Raw genomic sequence first — 24,871 nt, 5'->3', positions numbered from 1 at the left:
GACTCCAGTTTGGGCTCTTAGGAGGTAGAGACTTCCTTTGGGAGACAAACTCATGGTATGATTAACACAGGTATGCAGAGTACAATTAAAACAAGAGATTTCTCCTGTCTCAGGAACCCAGGTAACTTTCCCTTTTAGTAGTAAATAGGGGAGTTTAACACAAGCCTGAAAATATCTGGTAACATTTTGTACAAAAGTAAGGTTATGAAAACCATTGGCCTGATATAGCTGTCCAGTCCAGACTCTTAAGAGGTCCAAAAGTTGCACTTAATTTCCACAAATGAGGTTGAGAATAAGAGTCTTTCATGTAGGGTAATGGTGGTGAAAAACCACTTTCTTGCCAAACAATGGACTCTCTGGCAGTACCGGTCATTCAAGTAATGTGATTGGCCCATTGTATATCTTGCTTAGCATTTGCCGTACGAGTGGAGCCATACGGACTCCAAGTAATGATGCTTCCATAGGAAGTATTAACAATAACTTGTACTTGTTCTCCCCTGCACCGAGTCCAATGGACCCAATCAGTTACTGAGAGAAATGTTAGCATTTTACAGAGTGGCTCATCCGCTGGAGAACAAAATTCACAATGATTTGGAATATAACCAGTAGGAGTATAAGCAGAGCGCATTATTAACAACTTATTATATAACCCGGTGGTATTTCCTTCTGCTGTGAGCCACTTTTGAAGACCAATATTAAAGCAGTGGTAACCGGCACCAAAACAGATGGGTGGACCAGAAACTCCTGTAACATAATATGGAACCATTGTTCCTTCCTCATCAGACTTTAAAGGACCACGTGTATCAAAAGGACCGGGAAGCCACCCTGTTTCATTATGATATATAGGAACAGTAGGGTCCCATCACGAGACCCCTTTCATTAAAGGTGCATTAGCAATATAAGCCCAATAAGTATGATTTTCAGCATTAGCTTCAGGGGCCTGAATAGGTAAAATGGCAAACATTGCCAAAAACAAGGCCTTAGCTGTAAGCAGGCTATGATTAGCTTTTACTAATACTTTTCCTTGATCTACTAATTGTTTAATCTGATTTCAAGTTGGCAGGTTTGGCAGGTTTCTTTAGTCCTCCTTGCCGCTGTCCTCTCGCCCCCTCTTCTGGGCAGACATGACACAGTTTAAGGCGTTTGTCAGGAATCCATATATTCTGACTGCCTGTGGAAATACAAGCATAGCCTTGGCCCCATCGAGTAACAGTTGCTGGGAGCCAATTGGAGGTTAAAACATCATAATAATAAACAGGTTGATTTATTGGTGAAACAGTTTTCATTGCCCAATGCCTTTGAGCTGGATCAAGAGAATTATTACCAATTTGCAAAAAATTTAGAGTAAATACTCCATTCATTAATCTTTTCTTTGGGGAGTCCATACCATATCCCCCTTTTTGTTTTGCAAGAAGCTTTTTTAATGTTCGATTATGACGCTTAATGAGAGCTTGCCCAGTGCTGTTATATGGAATGTCAGTAACATGTTTAATATTATGCTGAGAAAAAAAATCCCTGACATTTCTTAGAGAGATTAGCTGGAGCATTATCTGTTTTAATAGTTTCTGGCTTTCCAAGAACAGCGAAAGCTTCTAGGAGGTGTGTAATAACACATCCTGCACGTTCAGAAGACATTGCTGTAGCCCATGAAAATTTAGAGCAAGTATCAATAGAATGATGAACAAATTTAAGCTTTCCAAAACTAGGTACAATAGTAACATCCATTTGCTAGATTTGATTAGGTAGCAAACCTTTAGGATTAACACCTATTGGTAAGGAAGGTTGATTAATAATTTGACATGTAGAACAATCCCTAACAATCTGACATGCTTGATGCCAGGTAATATTATGCCGGTGTTTAAGCGACCAAGCATTATTATGATGAAGCTGATGTTCAGCTTGAGCTTTGATAACAGAACCAACTAGAGTGTCTATATAATTGTTGCCTTCAGTTAAGGGTCCTGGTAAATCTGTATGGGATCGAATATGAGTTATGTAAATTAAATGATGGCGACTTTGAAGGAGGAACTGCAACTGTAAGAAAAGAGTATTAAGTTCAGAACCATTCTGAGGTATGTTTACAGTTTCCAGGGCTTGAACAGTATGGGCAGCATACTGTGAATCTGTAATGATGTTTAAAGGAACTGAAGCATAACAATAGCGAATAACTCTGCCTTTTGTACAGAAGTATAAGGGCTTCGAAGAGTCTTTATTATTTTTCAGGTTACTATAACCAGCAACACCAAATTTATTAGCATCAGTAAAATATTTCTCTGCCTTAGATAAGGGTTATGAGACAATACATTTAGGAAGTATCCACTGAGTCCGCTTTAAAAACTGAAACCTTTTGTAGAAAGGGTATGAATTATGAATTTTACCTAGGTAGTCAGAAAAAGCATTTTGCCATTCCTCACATAATATCCAATGATTAGCAATTTCTTTATTGGTAAAAGGAACAATGATTTCATTAGGATCTTGACCACAAAGTTGTCTAAAACGTGATCTGCCATGAATTATAATTCGAACTATTTTACTGAGATAAGTCTCTAGTCTTTTGGTTGATTTGTGCAGTAAGAATAGCCATTCAATAATATTTTCTTCTTGATATTACACCCCAGTAGGAGAATGAGCGCTGTGGATAATGATTAACTTAAGATTAATTAGTTGCTGAATACGATTTAATTGGCTATTTTGGAAATATTGTTCAATTAATTCAAGCTCCTTTTCAGCCTCTTTAGTTAGTGATCTGGGACTGTTTAGATTGGAGTCACCTTCAAGGGTGCGAAAAAGATTTTCAAGAGCATATGTAGGAATTCCTAAAGAAGGTCGGAGCCAATTAATATCTCCTAATAATTTTTGAAAATTATTTAAGGTTTGAAGAGAATCCTTACGAATTTTAACCTTCTGAGGTATTATATGACTTTTAGTTACTTGGTATCCTAAATAATTCCACGGCTCCTCCTTTTGTATTTTTTCTGGAGCAATTTGAAGGCCATACTTAGCACACAAATTAGAAGTTAATTCAAACATTTGTAATAATTGTGCCTCAGAGGGATGTACTAATAGAATATCATCCATGTAATGTAGGCACATTCCCTCTGGAAATTGACCTCAGAGTTCTTCCAGAGGTTGATTAACAAAATATTGGCACATTGTAGGACTATTCAGCATTCTTTGAGGAAGTACCTTCCACTGATATCTTTGACTAGGCTTTTGATTATTAAGAGAAGGTACAGTAAAAGCAAATTTTTCACAGTCCTCTGGCTGTAAGGGAATAGTAAAGAAACAGTCCTTTAAATCAATTATAATTATATGCCAATGCTTTGGAATTAATGCAAGGTTAGGTAGCCCTGACTGTAAAGATCCCATAGGCTGAATTACCTCATTAATTTTCCTTAAATCAGTTAACATTCTCCACTTTCCAGATTTTTTCTTTAATACAAAGACAGGAGAATTCCATGGACTGGTGCTTATTTCAATGTGTCCTTGTTCTAACTGTTCTTGTAATAATTGATGAAGCGCTTCTAATTTGATACTTGTTGGAGGCCACTGTTCTACCCACACTGGTTTATTTGTTAACCATTTCAGAGGAAGGGCGAAGCGCTCAACAGTGGCCTTTAAAATAAATTTGCATCAGAGGAAGGATGTCCCAGGCCTCTACAATCCTGTCCTGTCCTGGTATTAATTTCTGGCAGCTTTGGTTGTGAAAGAGTTGGATTATAACCCATATTAAACATAATATTCTTTGATACGGAGGAAATTGTGGGTATTGATAACATAGCACCCTATTGCTGTAATAAATCTCTTCCCCATAAGGCAACAGATATTGGGGCCATATAAGGCTGTAAAACTGCGTTTTGTCTCTCAGGCCTATAGCAAGAATAAGTCTTAGTGCTTTGATGTATCTTGTCAAGGGTGCCCAATTGTACAAAGGTAGCCTTAATAATATTAGTGTCCCAATGTTTAGGCCACTGTTCCAAAGATACAATAGATACATCAGCTCTGGTATCTGCTAATCCAGTAGTAGAGGTTCTGTCCTCAAATTGTACAGTTAATTGAGGCCTCTGATCATTAATCAGAGTGTGCCAAAAAACTTGTTTATCAGTACTTCCAAATCCCCCAGTGCGCTTAGCAGGCACAGATTTTCTGGGGATGTACGGAAGAAGTAATAATTGGGCCATGCGCTGCCCTTGCTCTAAAGAGAAAGGCTTTTCTGCTGTCATCATAACCTCAATTTCTCCCGTAAAATCAGCATCAATTACTCCTAAATATACTATAATTCCTTTACTAGTCAGGCTGCTTCTTCCTATTAGTAAGCCAACACTGCCAGCCGGCAGGGGGCCATAAACATCTGTAGGAATTCTCTGGATTCCTTTGTTGGGAGACAAAGAAAATGTGGCAGGGGCTGATATATCTAAGGCCGCGCTTGCCCCGGTAGCGTGGTATAATTCTGAGATTAATAATTTGGATTTAGGTTTTGATTCATCAGCTGATGGGTTTGCCCCGAGCTGACAGGAAACTGAGTAATTAGGCTCATATTGTTTGATGTTGCGCCCCGAGCTGGGCCCTGCTGCCAGTTTCCCAACCCTGCTGAAGGGAGTGGCGGCAGAAGATTGCCCTGTTTATCCTTTTTGGAATGGCATTCATTGGTCTAGTGCCTTCCTTTGTAACACCTTCGGCACAGTCCCAGAGGCTGGGAGGATTTTCCTCCCCCCTTTTCTCCTTTTTCTTTTCTGCAATCTTTTCTAGTATGTCCAATTTTACCACAATTATAACACCTAAGTTTAGAATTTTGAGAGTCTTCCTACATAGCTGAGGCTAATAAATTAATACCGTAAGTCTGAGATTCAGTTTCTCTACATGCTCTGATATAATATTCAACCGTTTCGTCCTTTTGTTTCACAGGAGCCAACGCCCTTTTACAATCCTCATTAGCATTTTCATAGGCCAGGGTTAAGAGTAAAAGATTCTGTGCTTCAGTACCAGTAGTGGCCTTTTCGATAGCATTCTGGAGTCTGGCAAGAAATTCAGTATAGGGCTCATTAGCCTCTTGGAGGATTTTTACGAAAGATTTTGCCACCTCCCCAGGATTTTGTAATTGTTGCCAAGCGAAGAGGCAAATATCCTTCACTTGCGCAAGAGTCTGATTAGGTAATTGAATTTGATCGGTAACCGCGGAAAAGGCCCCGGTACCCATAAGTTGCTCAAATGTCGCTCCAGGCGGCTGATGGGCAGTGTTCTCACAGCTGACCCGTTCTGCCTCCTCGCGCCACCAAGATTTAAATTGTAAGAATTGTGCGGGCTCCAGGGAGGACCGAGAAAGAACATCCCAATCTGCTGGGATTAAATGATTATCATTAGCAAATGAGGAAATGAGACCGTACACGTAGGGAGAGTTCGTCCATAACTAGAAACAGGATTTAAGGATTTTTAAAAACTGCAACTCAACATTGCGATGGGCAACAACAACCTGGCCCTGCGGATGTTGATCATCCGGATGTTGTTGAATTCTTAGTACTGGGAATATTGAAGAAGTATTCGTCGTCGTCGTCGGCAGCCGTCCGTCTCGAGAGACGATGGTGTAGCTTCTTAAGAGTCTATCTGCACCGCCGAGAATGGCTGTGCAGTCTGACTCGGGAGTGACACGGTATCTGTCTCCTCTCGTGTTGAATCGACATCTTGCGATGACGCTGGAGTGTCCTCTCCAGTGAAGCTGAAGCTACAGAGCCTGGGCAGGGTGATATGGAGGGTCTGCTGTTGCCCATGCAGCAGACCCCCCCTCTCTTCGCAGCTGAAGGGTCCAAGGGAAAGACGGAGTCAGTACAGCTTGGCTTCAGGTGCGCCGCAGGAGTTGCCGGTGTTGACTACAACGTCAAACCGCCTTAGGGACTCCGGCTCCGGATTTTCTGTCGGGGTTTACTCCCTTAGCCTTTCCCCTGAAGAGGTATGCCGCAAGGCAGCGGAGGTTTTTTGGAGTCAGAGTTTTCCTTCTCTGATGTGAAGAAGTATTAGTCAATGCTTTTGGGGGAGGTGTTTTGTCCTCTGCCTGAAGCATGACCCTTGTTAAATTTGGAGGCTTAGCGAAACAAAAGATGGAATCAGTATAATCAGAAAGATTTTTTGGAACAAAAGCTGCAGTAGTGGCAGCCGGAGGCAACGTCTGAACAAACGGCAGAGCCTCCTGAGCCAGAAATGCAGCAGGAGGAGCAGTAGGCTCCTTAGAATCTATATAATTAACAAGGTTTTCAAACTTATTATCTAGATTAACAGCAAACTTCTCAAACAATTTTGACATGTTGTTAAAGGCAGCTAACAGCTGGGCATTCTCATCAGGAAATACTGGAAGTGGCGACAAAGGAGGATACCAGGGTGAAGCCTCATTTTCTAATTCAAAATCTGAAAGCGGGACTGGAGCCGCCACCAGCGGAGGGCCGGGCGCATCGGCAGCAGTCAGCGCGGGGGCAGGTCTATTGTTCCTGGTTCCCTCTGCCGAACGGAGTGGGCCGTTACGGCACCCTGCATATCTCCCCGAGCTTCATTGCTAATTATCTCCGGCTGGTCATAAGTTTGAGGCGAGGGTTAATTACAACAAGCTTTTACTGAATCTGTCTTAAAGTCCGATTGAAATGGCTGCAAGGCCGCAGCCACCTGGTTAAAAGCAGCCCATGTTTTGCCTGCTATAGGATGACCAGTTTGATGAGCTCCTCTAAGAGCTTTACCAACTCATTTCCACACCCTTAAATTTAACTGATTTTTTCTCTCTGGAGTAAACCAATAACAGTGTTTCTTGACCTGCAAGAATAAATCTGTTAAAGTACTCTCTTTTATTTGCAAACCTGAACTTTTAAGTAAAGACTTTAAAAGCCTAACATATTCCTCATTAACTGAGGGATTGTTCCCCATTACTCCGATGCGTTTTTCCAAAAAGTTCTGCGTACAGCCGCACAGTCAATTCCCTTTTCGGTCCTGCCTGTTCCCGGTTCTTACCTTCGGGTCCCTCGATTGGACACCAGATGAAGTGTTGAATATGGTTGGGGACACTGAGATAATTCCAGCAAGCAGGATGAATGGCCAGTACGCATGGAGGACTGTGGCTCGCTCAGACCATCAGTGGAGAGCGGGAAGCCTCATCCTCCTTTTATTAAGATTTCAAAAGTTACTAAAAATAGAACAGGGGGTGTGAGCTTTACAGCCAACAATAAAAGAATTTTTACAAGTGAAAGAATTCTTACAAAGTATCATTAATATGTAAAATACAGCCAGGGTAACTTCTGGTTTCGATAACATCTATCAGGGAAACAAAGCAGATCCACTAATCATCAAGGCCAGCCCCAATTTAAGACTTTATCTTCAAGGAGGCAGATGGAGTACTCAACAGACCTCTTTGTCCTCAGGATTCCATGACCCAGTGGCCTGAACAGCGTAAAGCCGCAGGCAGAGACAAGATTAGCTCATCATCTCCTGAGTCACAGGACACCTGGGCGGAGGGGCATGGGAATACCCCTACCCAGAGATCTGTGTTCCTGCAACACAGATGTAAGGGGATACAGAAAAAGGTGTCTTTTAGATCTAAGGTAGTATACCAGAATCTATTAGATGGCAGAAGACTCAGGAGAGTGTAGGGGTTTGGCACTATAGGGTGGAGAATTTCTGTCACCACATTGACTCCCCTCACGTCCTGAACCAGCTGGTAACCATTGGTTCCAGGCTTCCACACCGGTAGGAAAGGAGTATTCCATGCTGATTGGCATTCCCTCAATATGCCCTCCCTTAGCAAACGGTCTATGTAAGGCTTGATGCCCTTGCTGGCCTCCTGGGAGATGGGATATTGTCTGAGGTGAACCGGGGCTGCCTTTCCAAGCAGTGGAACAACAACAGTGGGTATGTGGCTTGCTAGACCCAGCGGGATGTCTTCTGCCCATACCTTGGGAAACTTTTAACTAAAAATCTTCGGTAACATTCAGGAGGTGATTGAGAGGTTTTGAGGAGACACTATTCTTCCTTGAGCAGGAGGGTGACAGACAAAACCATTCGAGGGCAGACTTGGAGTTTTGCAGCCTCAGGAGAAAAGGAAATATGGGCCCGGAGTTTTCTGAGGAGGTCCCTGCCCAGTAAGGGGAACAGACAGTCCGGGACAAGGAGGAATGAATGAGTAGTGGTGGCTTTTCCTAAGTGAACCTTGCGGGCCTCACAGAAGGGGTACTCCGTGACGTTCCCTGTGGCCCCCTGGATTCTCATTCTTTTGCCAGAGAGTTGTCCTGTAGGAGCAGTCACTACCGAGACTTCAGCCCCTGTATCTACCATGAAAGTCACTGGGTGGCCCCCAACATTCATTGTTACCATGGACTCCTGGGGGCCTAAAGAGAGGGAACTCTGTCCCCCTCAGTAAGAGTCCCCTTCTACTGTAGCCATGACCCTGGGTGGGGGTCAATTGTTTTTCCACTTGGGGCATTCATTTTTCCAATGTCCCTTTTCCTTACAATAGGCACATTGATCTGAGGCTAACTCCCCTCCTTGTTTGCCTCCCCCTTTCTTATGGAACTTCTTCCCAGATGCCGGGGTCAGCACATCAGGGGTTTCTTGAAGGGCGGCTGCTAAGACTTTAGCTTGTCGCTTCTCCCTTTCAGTCTCCTTTTTCTTGTCAGCCTCAACTCTGTTTATACTTTGGTAGCAATTTCAAGGAGCTGGCCTAAATTAATGCCTCCAAATCCCTCTAATTTTTGTAGTTTCTTTTGGATATCAGATGCTGCCTGGGTTACAAAGGCTAGTTTAATGATGCGGGCCCATGTTCTGGAGCCTCTGGGTCAAAGGGAGTGTACATACGATATGCCTCTCGAAGCTGTTCAAGGAAAGTGGTTTGGCTTTCGGTGGGGCCCTGAATAACTTTCGAAACCTTATTCAAGTTAGTCAGCTTTTTGGCTGCCTTAATCATCCCTTGGTGGAGGGCTTGGTGATGGGCTCTAAGAGCCGCCATTCCAGGCACAGTATTAGGGTCTCAATCGGGTGGCCTGGCAGGTAGAACTTTCCGTACTGCTTCCTTCCTTTCCTGTACTGTTCCTACAGCCCAGCCCCTAATATCCTCCCTAGCAGCTTTAAGAATTAATTCTCACTCCTCAACAGAGAAAAGAGCCATCAAGATTTGCTGACAGTCCTCCCAGGTCAGTTGATGTGACCGGCAAATAGATTCAAACAAGCTAGTGAGAGATCGGGGCTGCTCAGAAAATGACAGATTCTGAGCTCACGAGTTATACAGGTTGCTAGTGGAGAAGGGGACATAGATATTAAGTGGTTTGGTACCCAGGACTGTGCCCAACAGCCTAGCCTCCCTCAAGGGGAGGACAGGCCTGGCGGCCTGTACCTCACTAGAAGAATTAGTGGAGCTGGGTGGGTGCCTCGGCCATAGACAGGAGGAAGGGGGTCTCCCCGGGGGAGATGGCTCAGATGAGGCTCCGCTCCTGGGACCTGGGGGTAGAGGGACACCCAGGATTTGCCATAGGGAGAGGACTGCATAAGATGATCCTCAGGGTCTGAAGGGAGGGGTGGAGAGCTTGGATGATGTGGCATATGCTGTTTAGCGGACTTTGATCTGTCATGCTGATCCTTGCCCTGAGGCTGTCAGGCTAAGAGAACTTTACAGGCTTCTGACCCTACACACCTTCTTCAGAGCCAAGTAGGCGCGTCCCAAGCCATTTCCTGCCAGTGATCGATGTAATCGAACTGGTTAGGGTGACCGGGCTTCCCTGCAACAATGAGGTGCACTGCCTGCATGATGCCTAGATTCAGAGTTCCTCCCGGGGGCCATCCCACCCTGAAAATGGGCCATTCTGATCTGCAGAGGATCTGTAAGGCATCAAGGCTCATAAAAGGGTCTTGACCCCAGAACTGGGAAAAATTCTGGAGCAGGCAGTCTAGAACTGTGGGTGTGGACTTGGACTGACATGCACCCATGATGACTAAGGTGACTGCTACAAATATACACTTAATTTGGATTACAGTCAGGGGAGGGAACACAAGGCTTGGGAGCAATTCCCCCATCATGGGTGCAGACAAACAAGGGTAGGGAACTCCCCGAAGGAAGCCACTCAGATGCCCACCTGGCCTCTCCTCTCGTGAGGGACTTAGACTTATCTTAGCTAAGGCTGCCCGAGTAAAATTTGGGTTATATCCAGCCATTATGCCGTATGACAAGCTGAGGAACTGCAGGTCAGGGCCCACTCAGACTCCGTAGCTATAGCCATGGAGCCACACACTGGACGAATTAGGGGCGAGCCCTTAATTCCCCTCACTCACTTCACACAAACACAGAAGTTAAACAGTTTCCCTCCCCGTCCGTTGTCCGGACTTGAACCCCCCTGGGATGCACCATGTCGACTAACAGGTGGTCGAACCAAAACCTGATTCCAGAGAGCTCAATAACCAACTGCTATGAATACTTCAGACCAACCAGATTCTCACTAAAGGAGAACTAAACTCGACCCTGCGTCCAGGCGTCGAGGGGTGCCTTGCCCACAGACGATGGGTGCCACTCATATCCCAGTGGCTGTCACTCACCTGTTTGCCAAGACTGGTCGTCCACCTTTGTTGTCCCTACACCGGGCCACCAGAGGAAACTGTGGCCCCATACAATCCACAAATACATGAGGGATGCTCAGAATTCTGAGCATGTGGCCACAGTCTTGTCGCTGTTCAGAAAACTGCACGGGGTCCACTGAGTCCCCACGGAGTCTGCTGAAGTCAGCACTGTGCTCCAGAGAGGGTATCTCACTGGGGCCTCCAAAATGTTATGTCAGATTCAGCGAGAATAAGCCATTTGGAGACAGTGGATAAGGAAAGCAAAGGGTTTATTGCCAGTGGCCGGGGCGAGACCAAGTCTCCAAAATGGCGCCGACCCCGAATGGGGTTTAGGGCACGGTTTATATAGGGTCTTTTCCTTCGGCAGGAAAATGACCCAGCAGGAAGTGGGGGTGAGGCAGCTGCAGGTAGGTGTGTACGTGACATCTGGTAGCAACAGGAACAAGATTTATGGGGTTATCTTCAGTCGTAGTCAGCTGCTTAGCCGGATTCTCTACAGGACAGACAGCTCTGCAAAAAGGTCGGATTCTCTGCAAGAGAAAAGCCTCAAAGAGGCAATTACTTAATGCTAGCAGCAGACATTGGCAAATTTTTACAGGCCTTAGGCAATGGAACCCTTAGGGGATGCCTGGACTTCCTTACAAGGAATGGCTGAAGCCCCTACAATATGAGTTCATTACTACCAAACCAGCATTGCAGGAAATGTTATAGGTACTGCCTTAAAAAGAAAAAAATGTATATATAGAGAGGAACATAGGTATATAGAAAAAAATGGCAATAACTAAGTACCTATCAATAATAATCTTAAGTGTAAATGGGTTGAATGTGCAAATTAAAAGACATAGGTAACTAATGGATAAGAAAACATGTCCTTTATATATGCTGTGTACCAGAGACCCACTGTTACAGAACCCCTGGGCTGCTCCAGTTGAAAACAAACCCACGGGCTCTTTAGTTAGGGGCTCGATTGCCTGCCGCCAAAATTATAACTCTCAATACCAGAGTTTAATGAAAAGAAAAAGAATTGTTTATTTAACAGTTATATAGATTTAGTTATTTGCGGATTTCTGCTGTTAAGTCTTATGCTCTTTAAAACACCCACAAACACATATCCTTGCCTACCCCCCTTCCAAACCAGGCTAGTTTTAGGAAAGTTAGAGAAACCGTTTCCCTACTTTCCAAACACAGTTCAGCTTTACCAGCAGCTGCCAATCACTCAATCTGATTCGGGAGGTCCTTTCTGTGCTGTGGTGCCCTCCAGCTCTCAATGCAGAACCGCCTGGATTCTCAGCCTCCTTGCAAACTGCCTTCTTCCTGCAAACCACGCGGATCTCCTCTCCTCAAAACCGCATGGCGAGAGCCTCTTAAAGCAGCCTGGAGACCCCTTCTCCAAGCCACATGGAGAAGGCCCCTTCACCAAGCCACGTGGAGGGAGCACGTGAGAGAGCGAGAGAGCGAGAGCCTGAGAGCGAGCGAGCACGTGAGCCAGAGCGAGAGAGAGCTAAAAACGTCCGCAGCTGCTTATATATCCCTGACTGCGTGCGTCCTCTGACGCAGTGGGTGTTGCAAACAGTTCTGACCATTCACAGACCCTTACGTAGGCTCTGTGTGCTTTCTCCATACCATCCCCTGGTTCAAGACTCCTCCTATCTACCTGAGGCCTTGGATGCATTAAAGCCATTTTGCATAAGAAAGACACTAGCCACCAGCCTCAGGCATGTGGAGGCATTCGAAAAGCTGCTTCCTTCTCCCCATCCCCCAGCAGCAAACTCTGGGGATTTTTGGACTCCCCTGTTTCTGTAACACCACCTCAGAACAAAGAGGATATAAACCTTGTGAACATTTGTGCATCCCCCTCCCCAATGTAGGAGAACCTAAATATGTATATATAAAATCTTGGTGGACTTTAAGGAAGATATTGACAGCAATGCTATCATAGTAGGGGATTTTAATACCCTACTATTATCAGTGGAGAGATCTTCCAGACAAATCAACAGTGAAACAGACCTTAAATGACAGACTAGATTGGATATTTATAGAATATTTGTAGAATATTACATCCTAAAGCTGCAAAGTATATATTCTTTGAAGTACACATGGAACATTCTGAAAGGAAACCACATGTTATGACACAAAGTAAGTCTTAACTAATTCAAGAAAAATGAAATCATATCAAGCATTTTGGTGGATAACAATGGCATCAGACTAGAAATCAACTTCATTTAAAAAACGCAAAAACATTGAAAAGCATGGAGACTAAATAGCATGTTATTAAACAGTTAATGGGTTACCAATGAGATCAAGGAAGAATTCAAAAATTACCTGGAAACAAATGAAAATGGACACACAACAACCCAAAATTTATGGGACACAGTGAAAGCAGTCCTGAGATGTAAGTTCATGGTATTACATGCCTACCTCTAGAATCAAGAAAAGTATCAAATAACAAATCTAACCCGACACCCAAAAAAACTAGAAAAACAACACCAAACAAACCCCAGAGTAAGTAGAAGGAAATAATAAAGATCAGAGTGGAAATAAATGACATAGAAACAAAAAAATTAACAGTTCATAAGATCAATGAAAACAAGGTGGTTCTTCAAAAAGATAAACAAGATTGACAAACCTTTAACCTAACTTATCAAGAAAAAAAAGGTAGTTGACCCAAATAAAATCAGAAATGAAAGAGTAGAAGTAACAACTGACAACAGAAATACAAAGGATTGTAAGAAAATACTATGAACAACTATATACCGACAAATTAAACAACCTCAGTGAAACAGACATTTCTAGAAAGATGTAGTCTTCCAAACTCAATCAGGAAAAATCAGAAAATCTGAGTAGACTGATTACAACTAATGAAATTGAAGCAGTAATAAGAAAACTTCCAGAAAACCAAAGTATTTGACTTTTCCAAATCATTCAAAGAACTAACACATATGCTTCTCAAACTTTTCCAAAACATTCAAGAGTAGGGAAGACTTCCAAGTTCTTTTTAGGAAGCCAGTATTATCCTAATTCAAACTAGATAAGGCCACAACAAGGAAAGATCATAGGCTAATATCCCTGTTGAACATACTAAAATCCTCAACAAAAATTAGCAAGCTGGGTCTAGCAGTACATTAAAAAGTTCTTACACCATGTTCAAGTAAGATTTATCCAGGGATGGAAGGATGGTATAATATTACTAAATCAATAAATGTTACACATCACATGAAGAACATGATAAAAATCACATGGTCCTATCAATAGATGCAGAAAAAGCATTTGATAAAATCCAGCACCCATTTATGATAAAAACACTCAGCAAGGTGGGAACAGAGGGAACATACCTCAACATAATAAAGACCATATATGAAAAACCTACAGCCAACATTATACTCAATGAGAAAAACTGAAAGCTTTTCCCTTAAGTTCAACAACAAGACAGGAATGTCTGCCTTCACCCCTCTTACTCAGCATAGTACTGGAAGTCCTAGCCTCATTGATCAGAATATAAGAAGAAATAAAAGGCTTCCAAATTGGAAAGGAGGGAGTAAAGCTGTCATTATTCACATAAACATGATATTGTACATAGAAAACCCTAAAGACTCCACCAAAAAAAAATACTGGACCTAATAAATGAATTCAGCAAGGTAGCAGGATACAAAATTAATATTCAGAAATTGATGACATTTTTCTACACCAATAATAAACTATCACATTTACTATTGTAACAACCAATAATAATAATAATAATAAGATACATTGAAATAAATTTAACCAAGCATGTAAAAGATCTATATTGGAAAACTATAGGACACTTAAGAAAGAAATTGAATTGAGGAAGATACAAATAAGTGGAAGCATATACTGCATTTATGGATTAGAAGAATTAACATCATTAGAATGTCCATACAGCCCAAAGCAATCTATAGATACAATGCATTTCCTATTAATATTCACAGATCTAGAACAAATATTCCAAAAAGTTACATGGAATCAAAACAGACCTTGAATAGCCTCAGTATTCTTGAGAAAAAAACATAATATCTGATCTCAAACTATAGTATAAGGCAACTGTAATCAAAACAGCCTGGTACTGGCATAAGAATAGGAATGTAGATGAATGGAACAGAAAAGAGAGCCCAGAAATCAACCCATGCCTTTATGGTCACTTAATATTTGATAAAGGAGATAAGAGCTTACAATGGAGTAAAAAGTCTCTTCAATAAATGGTGTTGGGAAAAATAAACATGTACATGCAAAAACAAAAACAAGAAAAGCGAGACCACCAACTTACAGCATACACAAGAATAAACTCAAAATGGATAAAAGATTTTAATGTCAGTCATGGAACCATAAAAATCCCAGAAGGTAATATAATTTCAGATCTATCTTGTAACAATATTTTTGCCAATATATCTCCTAGGACGAGGGAAACAAAAGAAACAATAAACAAATGAGAATACTTCAAAATAAAAAGTTACTGCACAGCTTAGGAAACCATCAACAGAGTGAAACAGGAATCCGCTCTATGGAAGTACATATTTGGCAACGATTCATCTGAAAAGGGTTTATTTTTCAAAGTATATATAGAACTTACACAACTTAACAGCAGGAAGATAATCCAATTAATGGGCCAAGGTCCTGAATGGACAGTTCCTCAAAGAAGACCTACAGACAGCCAATAGATATATGAAAAAATGTTCAAAGTCACTAATAATCAGAGAGATGCACATTAAAATCACAATGAGATATCACCTCACACTTGGCAGAAGGCTATTGTCAATAAATCAGTGAACAAGTGCTGGTGAGGATGTGGAGAAGCGGATCCTCATATACTGTTGGTGGAAATACAGACTAGTGCAGCCACTGTAGGCACAATATGGAGTTTCCTCAGTTAACAAAATAGTACTGTCTTTTGACCCAGCAATTCCACTTTTGGGAATATATCAGAACAAACATATACACCCCTATGTTCATGGCAGAACTATGTACAGTAGCCAAGATCTGGAAATAGCCCAAGTGCCCATCAGTAGATGAGTGGATAAAAAAGTTGTGGTACATTTACACAATAAATACTGTGTGACCATAAAAAAGAAGGTAATCTTTTTGTGACAGTATGGATGGACCTGGAGAGCATTATGCTAAGTGAAATAAGCCAATAAGAGAAAGACAAATACCATATGATCTCACATGTATGTGTAATCTAATGAACAAAATAAACCAATAAACAAAATAGAAACAGATGCATGTATACAGACCTACAGGAGGGAGGAGGGACTGTTAGAAATAAGGTGAAGGGATTAAATATTCCATTGACACAGAAAACAGTGTGGTGATGGCTTAGGAAAAGGAAGGCAAGGTCTAGATGGAGGTGGGCATGTGGGGAAAAATTAGGATGACTGTAATAGTGTAAACAATAAAAATAAAGAAATGTACAGTATTTAAAGAGAATTTTATTAAGTGTGGAAAAACTAGAGGCCTCCTATAAGGCTGAAGGACAGCAGGTTTCTGTACATTTACAGCTGCCTTTGCATCTCATAGCTAGTAGAATAATTCTAAACTAAATTGAGTTTCACATTTTACAGTCACATAGTAATAGATGCCTTTGGTGACCCATATAACATGTCCTTGGTCCTCAGTTGTGGAAATACACTGGGTTCAGAGCCACCCAGCCTTGACAGTTTCACTTTAAATATGTGCTGGTTTCTTTTCTCCTTTCTCTCTTCAACACTGGTGGAGCCCACTATGGATTTTCCCTTAATCAGTACCTAAGGGCATACTAGAAGTACATGTTGTTAGCAACCCTAAGTTAATGGGGGATATTAACTGGCAGATAAATGTTTTAGCCTCCCATCCTATAGGTGAACAATTCCAGAGGCCTTCTATATGCTTGTCTGTTGACCAGCAGTAACCTCAGTAAAGCACTTTTGTATTAGCATTTTCTCCTTCCTTGGCTTCTTCTCCCACTTCCTTACTCCTCTGTTTCCTAGGGTTCTCTTCCATATAAACCACTTGTATTCAGGCCCTTGTCTTAAGTTGTACATTATGTAGAATCTAAGAAGTTGTATAGAAAGGAAACCTGTTTAAATATGGTAAACATAGCTTTTTCCAAATATATTGGATAATAGAACTTTTGTTTGAATTACTTCTGTTACCAGCAAATGTAGTAAATTTATGTATTTATTTATTTACAATAATACATTTTATAGGACAGTGAAACTACACAGTTCAAACAAAGGGCCTTTTAGAGTTGAAGATATCTACCAATAAGACAAAGCACCTTTAAAATACTACTATAACCTATTGAACCATTTGGTATGAAATCTTATTAATAAAGTCAGAATAGTGTTATAAACCATCATAGGTTTGTTAAAAGTATCATTAATCAAAATGACTACATATGAAAGATACTGCAAAACTGAGGACTTTTTCTTTGAGAATTGAGAAAAATTTTGTTTGCCTGCCTGTTTTTAATGGACAGTTATTGGCAGTCTACTATATGAGAAATTGAGAGCCCTGTCACTACACAAATATTAGTGATTAAAGAAAATATTTTTAAGAACATAATCTCTCAAAAGAGAAAACTTCTTATTCCTTCTTATTGAGTTTAAAATCAGTGTTTAGACCAAGACCGAGACTGAGACTGATACTCACCTATGGATGTGAAGGTATGTTTGTACAATTATTTTTCTTTTTAGGTCAGACTAGGAGGCTGTTAGTTTGGTTTTCAACTTAGTTGGACTGTGTGCTTAAAAGAACCAATAGTTTTTCCAATATTGAATAGATAAGTGTTATAGTTGAACTATTATTATTTTGCTAAAAAACCTTAAATACTAAAATCTAACAGTCTCACTTGAGGGAATAATTTGAGTATATTTATCATCAAATTTGGTTATTCTATTTATGTTTTTAAGTTTATTTTGTCACCAAACAATTGCCTGCATTTGAACATGAGGCAAGAGAACATACATCTTATGTCTAAGGACATGGAAAGAAGCCTCCATTTCTGTTTACTCTGACCCTTACAATTCTGTTAAGGTCATTTATTTGGCCATAGCGTTGTCATACCTCTCTATCAAAACTCATATTGATATTTCAGATTTTATATTAAGTGTGACTGATTTAATTTTTTCAGAAAAGTAGTAACTGGAAGTAATACAGTGACCAAATAATGTAATCAATTTAAAATTTTTATTCAGAACATTTTATAAATAGTTAAAACTTTGGAGAGGCTTCCAAAGTAATTTCTTTAGTAACATTTTTGCACTAGGGTTACAATTTTTAAAGTACAGTATGCTTAGAACCAGTCCAAATATGTAAATAAAAATATATAACTTGCTTGCTAACTTAAGTTACCTTCTCATCTATCAACCCCTTTTTAATATTGGGAACTGATAAGTATGTAGAGATCCAAAAGTACAGTTAACTTAATTCATTTTTTTTCTTGTTTTTAGTGGGAGATTTTGATAAGATCTGGCGAGAACATTGTGAGGATGAGGAAACACTTTGTGAATATGCTGTTGCAATGAAAAATTTGGCAGATAATCATTGGGCCAAAAGGTGTGAAGGTGAAGGACGTATTGAATGGTGTTGTAGGTGAGTGTTTTTATGAACTAACATGTTTGGTTTCTAATGTATTGTTGACATTCTCAAATTTAAATAATTTTTTATCAAAATTGTTTGAAAATAGTTGATGTTTTTTAAACTACTTCTCCCCCTTTGCTTCATTTTCTCTAGGTTTATTTCATTCCTTTTTAAATCAAGTAACTAAATTTTTTGCTTCAACTTTTTAGAAGAATAGCTTTAAATGCAGTTAACATATTTAACATTAATAGAATAAAATGTGAAGTTTAACACAACTCGTCATTAGTAAGTTACAGAAATATCTTTAAATATCCATATTTGGATTCAAGTAAAGGTATCTTTCTATAATTTAAAACTTGAAAACTTCATAAAAGTTTCAAAATCCTGAGTTTTTGATATGTGATTAGAGGTATTCCGGCACTTATATTGACTTTGAGTAATGTTTATTTTCTCATAGTATAGATTCAGATGTTAAAAAACCAGAGATAAAATACTGATGATAATTTTTTCAATGTGGTAAAATTGTAAGAGTGGATATGTATATTGACTGGATTTTTAAATGAATTCTCAGAAAACAAAGTATTATCTTTCAGCATGGACAATAAGTTTATGATAACTTCAGGTCTATATTTTATATCAATTACTTTTTATTTAAAACATTTATGTTAATCTCATTTAAAAATTATGTGTGTTTCATTCATTCAACAAATGATTCAGAGAAGAAAATATATATTATTTCTTTTGTTTATTCATTTAATAAGTATTTTTTTTTCAGATTTAATGTGTTTTATTGATTAAAATATTACATTTGTGCCAATTTCCCTTCCCTCTGCTCCCCTCCACCTGGTGGCCCCCCTCCCTCCAGTTGTCCCCCCCTTTTAGATTATGTCCATTAGTTGTGCATACAGTTCCTCCCAACCTCTCTCGGTCTATTCCATTCCCTCCTACCTTGATCCCCAATTCCTATATCATCTCCCTCCCTTTCCCCATTCCCCCTCCCTGTTGACCTCCCCCCAATATGCTTCCCGTACCCACAGTTCCTTTTCCACTCTCGATGCCTATTTAGTTTGCCTTTGTTTCATCTCCCTAGCTTCTGTTTTTTTAAACCAGTCCCTTTAACATCTCATATAACAGTGGTTTGGATCTAATGAACTCTTTCAGTTTTATTTTGTCCTGGAAACACTTTCTCTGTCCTTCTATTCTGAATGACAATTTCGCTGGATAGAGTATTCGTGGTTGTAGGTTTTGGATTTTCATTACTTTGAATATTTCTTGCCAGTCCCTTCTTGCCTGTAGGGTCTCCCTTGAGAAGTCAGCTGATAGTCTAATTGGGACCCCTTTGTACATAATTCTTTTCTTCTCTCTTGCTGCTTTTAAGATTCTCTCTTTATCTTTAATTTTTGACATTTTGATTATAATGTGTCTTGGAGTGGTTCTCCCTGGGTCCAGTCTCTTGGGAACTCTCCTTGCTTCCTGGACCTGCAAGTCTATTCCCTTCCCCAAGTCTGGGAAGTTCTCCTTTATTATATTTTCACTCAATTTTTCAAGGTTTAGTTCATCTTCCTCATTCTCTGGCAAACCAATGATTCTTATGTTGGGCCTTTTATAGCTGTCCCAGAGGTTTCTGATCCTCTCATTGTTGCTTCCCATTTCCTCTCGCTGCATTGGTTGACTGCTTGTTCCTTCTCCATATTCCAGTTTGTTGAAATGAACTCTGGATTTTTTCTCACCTTCTATCTCGTATGCGGTTTTGTTCCTTTTGTTATGAAATTTTTTCGCTTCTTTCTTATCTTTTTCCTGCTCTTTTGTGAATTCTGTAAGCCACCTGATAACAATGGCCCAGAACTGAGCCTCTGACAGGTTTCTTATCTGTTCATCTGTCAGGTTCTCTATCTGCTGTCTGGTGAGTTGTGTCACCGGTATTTCTATAGTTGTCTGCCTCATTTTGACAGATGCGTTTTGTTTTCTTGGGCCGGCTGTCGGGGGCAGTGCCTGTGTATGCGTCACAAATCAGCGACCGGCGCCTGCCTGTCCGCGACCTATTTCGCAGCCCTGTGGTGCTTTCTTTGGGGGTGGGGGTCCAAGATGGATTCACACAGTTATTCAGCTAGGAGACCGGGATCCGTCCTCCCGCCCCCCTGGGCCTCACTGTTCAAGGCGATGTGACGGCCGCTCTCCCCAGCGCCGGAGTCGCGCACCGCCAGGGGCTTGCGTAGCCGGGACTCCTCGCCGGGGTCGCGCACCGCCAGGGGCTTGCGCAGCCGGGATTCCTCGCTGCCTGCCGCTCTGGGTGACCACAAACAGCACTGCCCTCTTTAACTCTTACCTGCCCAAATGGCACCGCTGGTTTATAACTTCATATGTTGGACTTCCATGTAGTTTTATTTTCTGGAATTTCTAGTTATCCTTTGTTTTGAAGTAGTAGTATTCCTCTCTAGTTGTAGAGGGAGACCTAGCGTGTCCGTCTAAGCCTCCATCTTGGCCGGAAGTCCAATAAGTATTTTTTAATGTTGTCTACTATGTACTTACTGGTCACGTCATAGACAGTGGGAGTACAAACAATCAACCAAACAGACAAAATCCATGCTCTCGTGGAGCTTACATGATAGTGGTGGTTAGAGGCAAGAAACAATATGTAAAGTGAATATATAATAGGTCATAAATGGTAAATGCCATGAGAAAAATTGTTTTAAGGAGGGTAGATAGAGAAGGCTTCACTGAAATAAGTGTAAAAAATCTGAAGGAAGTGAGAGAGCAAGCCCTAACAAGTCTAAAGGCCTTGAGGCAGGAGCATGCTGGCATGTTTCAGAAAGAGCAAATAGACTACCAGTGCGGCTAGAGCAGAATGAGAGGGGGGGATGGTAGAAAATAAGATAATGAACAGCTAGCTTTTGTGGGGGCTTGGACCATTATGAAGACATTGGTTGTTTATTCTGCATGAGATGAGAAGTCTTTGGATATTTCACAAAGAGGAATGATAGGTTTTTAGTAGCATTTTAAAATGTCAATAATTATTAAGAATTAATTGCTGTGTTAAAATAGGCTATAGGCAGGTCACAAGGGTGTAAGTCAAGAAACCATTTTGGAGGCTACTGCCATAATCAGGGCACAAAGTTATAGTGAAATAGTTTATCTTGGAGAATGAGGAAGTGAGTGAATGAATAGGGCATTGTAGTAGGATTAATGCTCAAATGAGTATAGTGACTCAGAGAGGCACAAGATAGATGATGGTGTATACATTGTGATGATTATGATAATATGTAAGAAGGAAGCTGAATGTGAGGTGGGTGAGGGGCAGTGAAAAGTTGATGGTACCTTTATTGGATTCTGGAATCAAAGAACTATGTAGTTGGGGGAACTATAAGAAGGAACCAAAATAATAGGAGATGGAATGCTTGGAATTAAAATGTTTGAGGGGGTTTGGTTTGGTTCTACAGAGAAAATGGTTATAAATCTGACTTTTCTATAGAATATATATTTTCTCCCTTGGCTAAGAAAATGAGGTATACTACTAAACTAAATATTTCCTTTGTGACAATAAGATAATGTAATTCAGTCAGGAAATCAACACCATCACTACTTAATACCATCATTCTTAGTTCTTAGCAGCTCAGCTTTTAAATTATTATTACAGTATATAAAGCAAGCTCTCAGACTTTATTTCTTAAATGGACTTTGATTTGTAGTATTCTTACAGGAGTATTTGCTTGTATTTTACCTTCCATTTGAATAATATATTTGCTCCCACTTCACTCTTCTTTTTCCTTAGATATGTGTTTCTACCACTAGTTATTGTGTCCCATGTGTTCAAAAGAGGTCATTTTTAGGTCAAACCACTGAAAAAAAGCATTAATAAGAATTTAGGTCAAACTACTGGAAAAGAACAGTTGCAAACTATACTAAAAAGATTATATTATGGAAAGTAATCTCAAGAGGAGTTTTATAACTACTACTTTAAACTTAAAAGAAGGTTGGAGGAAAAGTCTTCAAAACAATATTGAGACTTACCTTATCTGTAATTCTGACTTGGGTTATATATAATTCCTTGCTTTGTTGATGGTTCTAAAACAGTAATGTCACTTTGAAAGCTAAAGTGGGCTTTACAAAGGGTTTGACCAAAGTTTGTTTCCAGTTATTTATACTTAAACCTTCATAGAAATGGCATGTGAGATAAGTCTCATTGACATTACCTTGTTAAGATTTTATTGACTGGTTAGCTGAAGAATTCTGCATAAGGTTTCTTTCAAAATATAATAAAAGTTTATTTGCAATCCTAAGTATTAAAAACTAGAAAGGAAATACATAAAAAGGTATAATTGTATGTTTAGTTTTAAAAATTAGCCTTTTCTAACACTTTAACAAAGAAACATGCACACTATTTCCTGAGCCATTTGAAAATAAATAGCAGATAACATTTAAACCTAATACATCTCCTAAGAATAAGGACATTCCTCTACATATTCACAATACCATCATCATATTAAGGCAGTAGTAATTCCCTAAAGTATTATTCTTATTGTCCCCAAAATGTACTTTATAATTAGTTTTTCTAAATCCAATTAGGGCTCATGCATTGCATTTGGTGATTACATTTCTTCGGGTTTGTGTTTTTGTTTTCCATTAAATTTTTAGGTAAATGTATGTTGATTTGAGAAATAGCACACATTCTCTAGTTTGTGATTATTGGTTCAAGGTGTTTAATAGCATTTTTCAAATATTCTGTATTTCCTCACTAATTTTTCTTTTTGGCTTTTCATTTTCTCAGTTACCAAGAGAGATGTTTTCAAAATACTATTTTTCTGTTTTTTGATAATAATTATTTGGCTCTTTAGAGATTTCATATTTCTATTCAAGTTCTCCATATTTTCATCTATTCAGTTAATCTTTTTCTTTATTAAAAAGTTAAGTTATTTTAAAGTCCATTATCTCCTTATTCTAATATGCAGTTTAATCTGTGGGTTTCTTTTTTTCAGGCTTGGTTTTTTTGTTTTTGTTTTTAATTAAATGACTTTTTATTATTATTCTATTACAGTTGTCCCAATTTTCCCCATTTGCCTTCTTTCACCCATCCCACCACCCACTTCCACAGTCAGTTCCCACACTGTTGTTCCTGTCTGTGAGTCATTCATACATGTTCTTTGTCTAGGTCCTTCCCCTTTATTCCAACATTATCCCCCTCCCCCCTCCCCCCTCCCCTCTAGTCACTTTCAGTTTGTTCTTTTTTTCCATGCCTTGGTTCTCTTTAGTTCCTTAGTTTATTTTGTTCACTAGATTCCTCAATTAGGTGAGATCATATGGTATTTGTCTTTTGCCACTTGGCTTATTTCACTTAGCCTAATAATTCCAGTTTCATCTATGCTGTCATGAAAGGTAGGAGTCCCTTCTTTCTTTCCGCTGCATAGTATTCCATCGTGTAAATGTACCACAGTTTTTTGATCCATTCATCCACTGACAGATACTTAGGCTGTTTCCAGCACTTGACTATTGTAAATAGTAGTGTTGTGCACATAGGGGTGCATAGGTTCTTTTGAATTGGTGTTTCAGGATTCTTATAGTATACTCCGGGCAGTGGAATTCCTGGAACAAAGGGCAGTTCTATTTTTAGTTTTTTGAGGAAATTCCATACAGTTTTCTGTAATGGCTGCGCCATTCTGCATTTCCACCAACAGTGCACTAGGGTTCCCTTTTCTCTACATCCTCTCCAGCACTTGTTTGTTGATTTGTTAATGCTGGCCATTCTGACTGGTATGATGTGGTATCTAACTGTAGTTTTTATTTGCATCTCTCTGATTGCTAGTGATGTTGTACATCCTTTCATATGTTTATGGGCCCTCAGTATGTCCTACTTGGAGATGTGTCTGTTCAGGTCCTTTGCCCATTTTTTAATCAGATTGTTTTTTTGGTGTTGAGTCGTGTAATTTCTTTATATATAATTTTGGAGATCACACCCTTGTCTGAGGTATCATAGGCAAATATGTTCTCCCATACAGTTGGTTCCCTTTTTATATTGCTGATGTTTTCTTTTGCTGAGCAGAAACTCTTTCGTTTGATGTAGTCCCATTTGTTTATTTTTTCCTTTATTTCCCTTGCACTAGGAAATATATTGGAGAATATATTGCTGCATGGAATATCTGAAATTTTACTGTCTACTTTTCCTCTTGCACTTTTATGGTGTATGATTTTTTAAATTTATTTCTGAATCTGATTGCCACTAGTTTGTTGAGGATTTTAGCATTTATGTTCATCAAAGATATTGGCCTGTAGTTGTCTTTCTTTGTTGTGTCTTTAGCTGGTTTTGGAATTAAGATGATGCTGGGCTCGTAAAAGAGTTTTGAAGTTTTTTCTCTTCTTGAATTTTTTAGAATAGTTTAAGAAGGATAGGAGTTAGTTCTTCCTTAAAAGTATGGTAAAATTCACCTGTGAAGCCATCCAGTCCAGGCCTCTTGTATGCTGAGAGGTTTTTTAATTTTATTTTATTTATTCATTTGTAGAGAGGGAAAGGAAGGGAGAAAGAGGGAGTGAAACATCCATGTGTGATTGCCTCTCCCACGCTCCCAACTGGGGACCTGGCCTGCAGCCCAGGCATGTGCCCTGACTGGGAATCGAACCACTGACTCCTTGGTTTTCAGGCCAGCACTTGACCAATGTATGTAATGCTTGGAGAAGTTTCTGTTAAGACCCTTTGCCCCACCAGCCAGGGATGGGAGTTTTTTTTTATTACTCTTTC

General features: G+C 40.0%; 1 protein-coding gene across 1 annotated transcript in view; it reads left to right on the top strand.

Moving 5' to 3' along the window:
* The window catches only part of SAMTOR (S-adenosylmethionine sensor upstream of mTORC1), a 234,281-nt gene that overhangs the window by 23,800 nt on the left and 185,610 nt on the right, over positions 1 to 24,871 (top strand). The window contains exon 2 of the mRNA XM_090287389.1: positions 18,015 to 18,156. Within this exon, the coding sequence (XP_090143515.1) occupies positions 18,015 to 18,156 (142 nt within the window). The remainder of the gene's footprint in view (positions 1 to 18,014; positions 18,157 to 24,871) is intronic.

This window comes from Furipterus horrens, unplaced genomic scaffold (genome assembly GCF_987537825.1).
Source record: "Furipterus horrens unplaced genomic scaffold, mFurHor1.1.pri manual_scaffold_9, whole genome shotgun sequence".
Lineage (NCBI taxonomy): Eukaryota > Metazoa > Chordata > Mammalia > Chiroptera > Furipteridae > Furipterus > Furipterus horrens.
The sequence above is the reverse complement of the archived record's forward strand: the minus strand, read 5'-3'. Positions and strand labels throughout refer to the sequence as shown.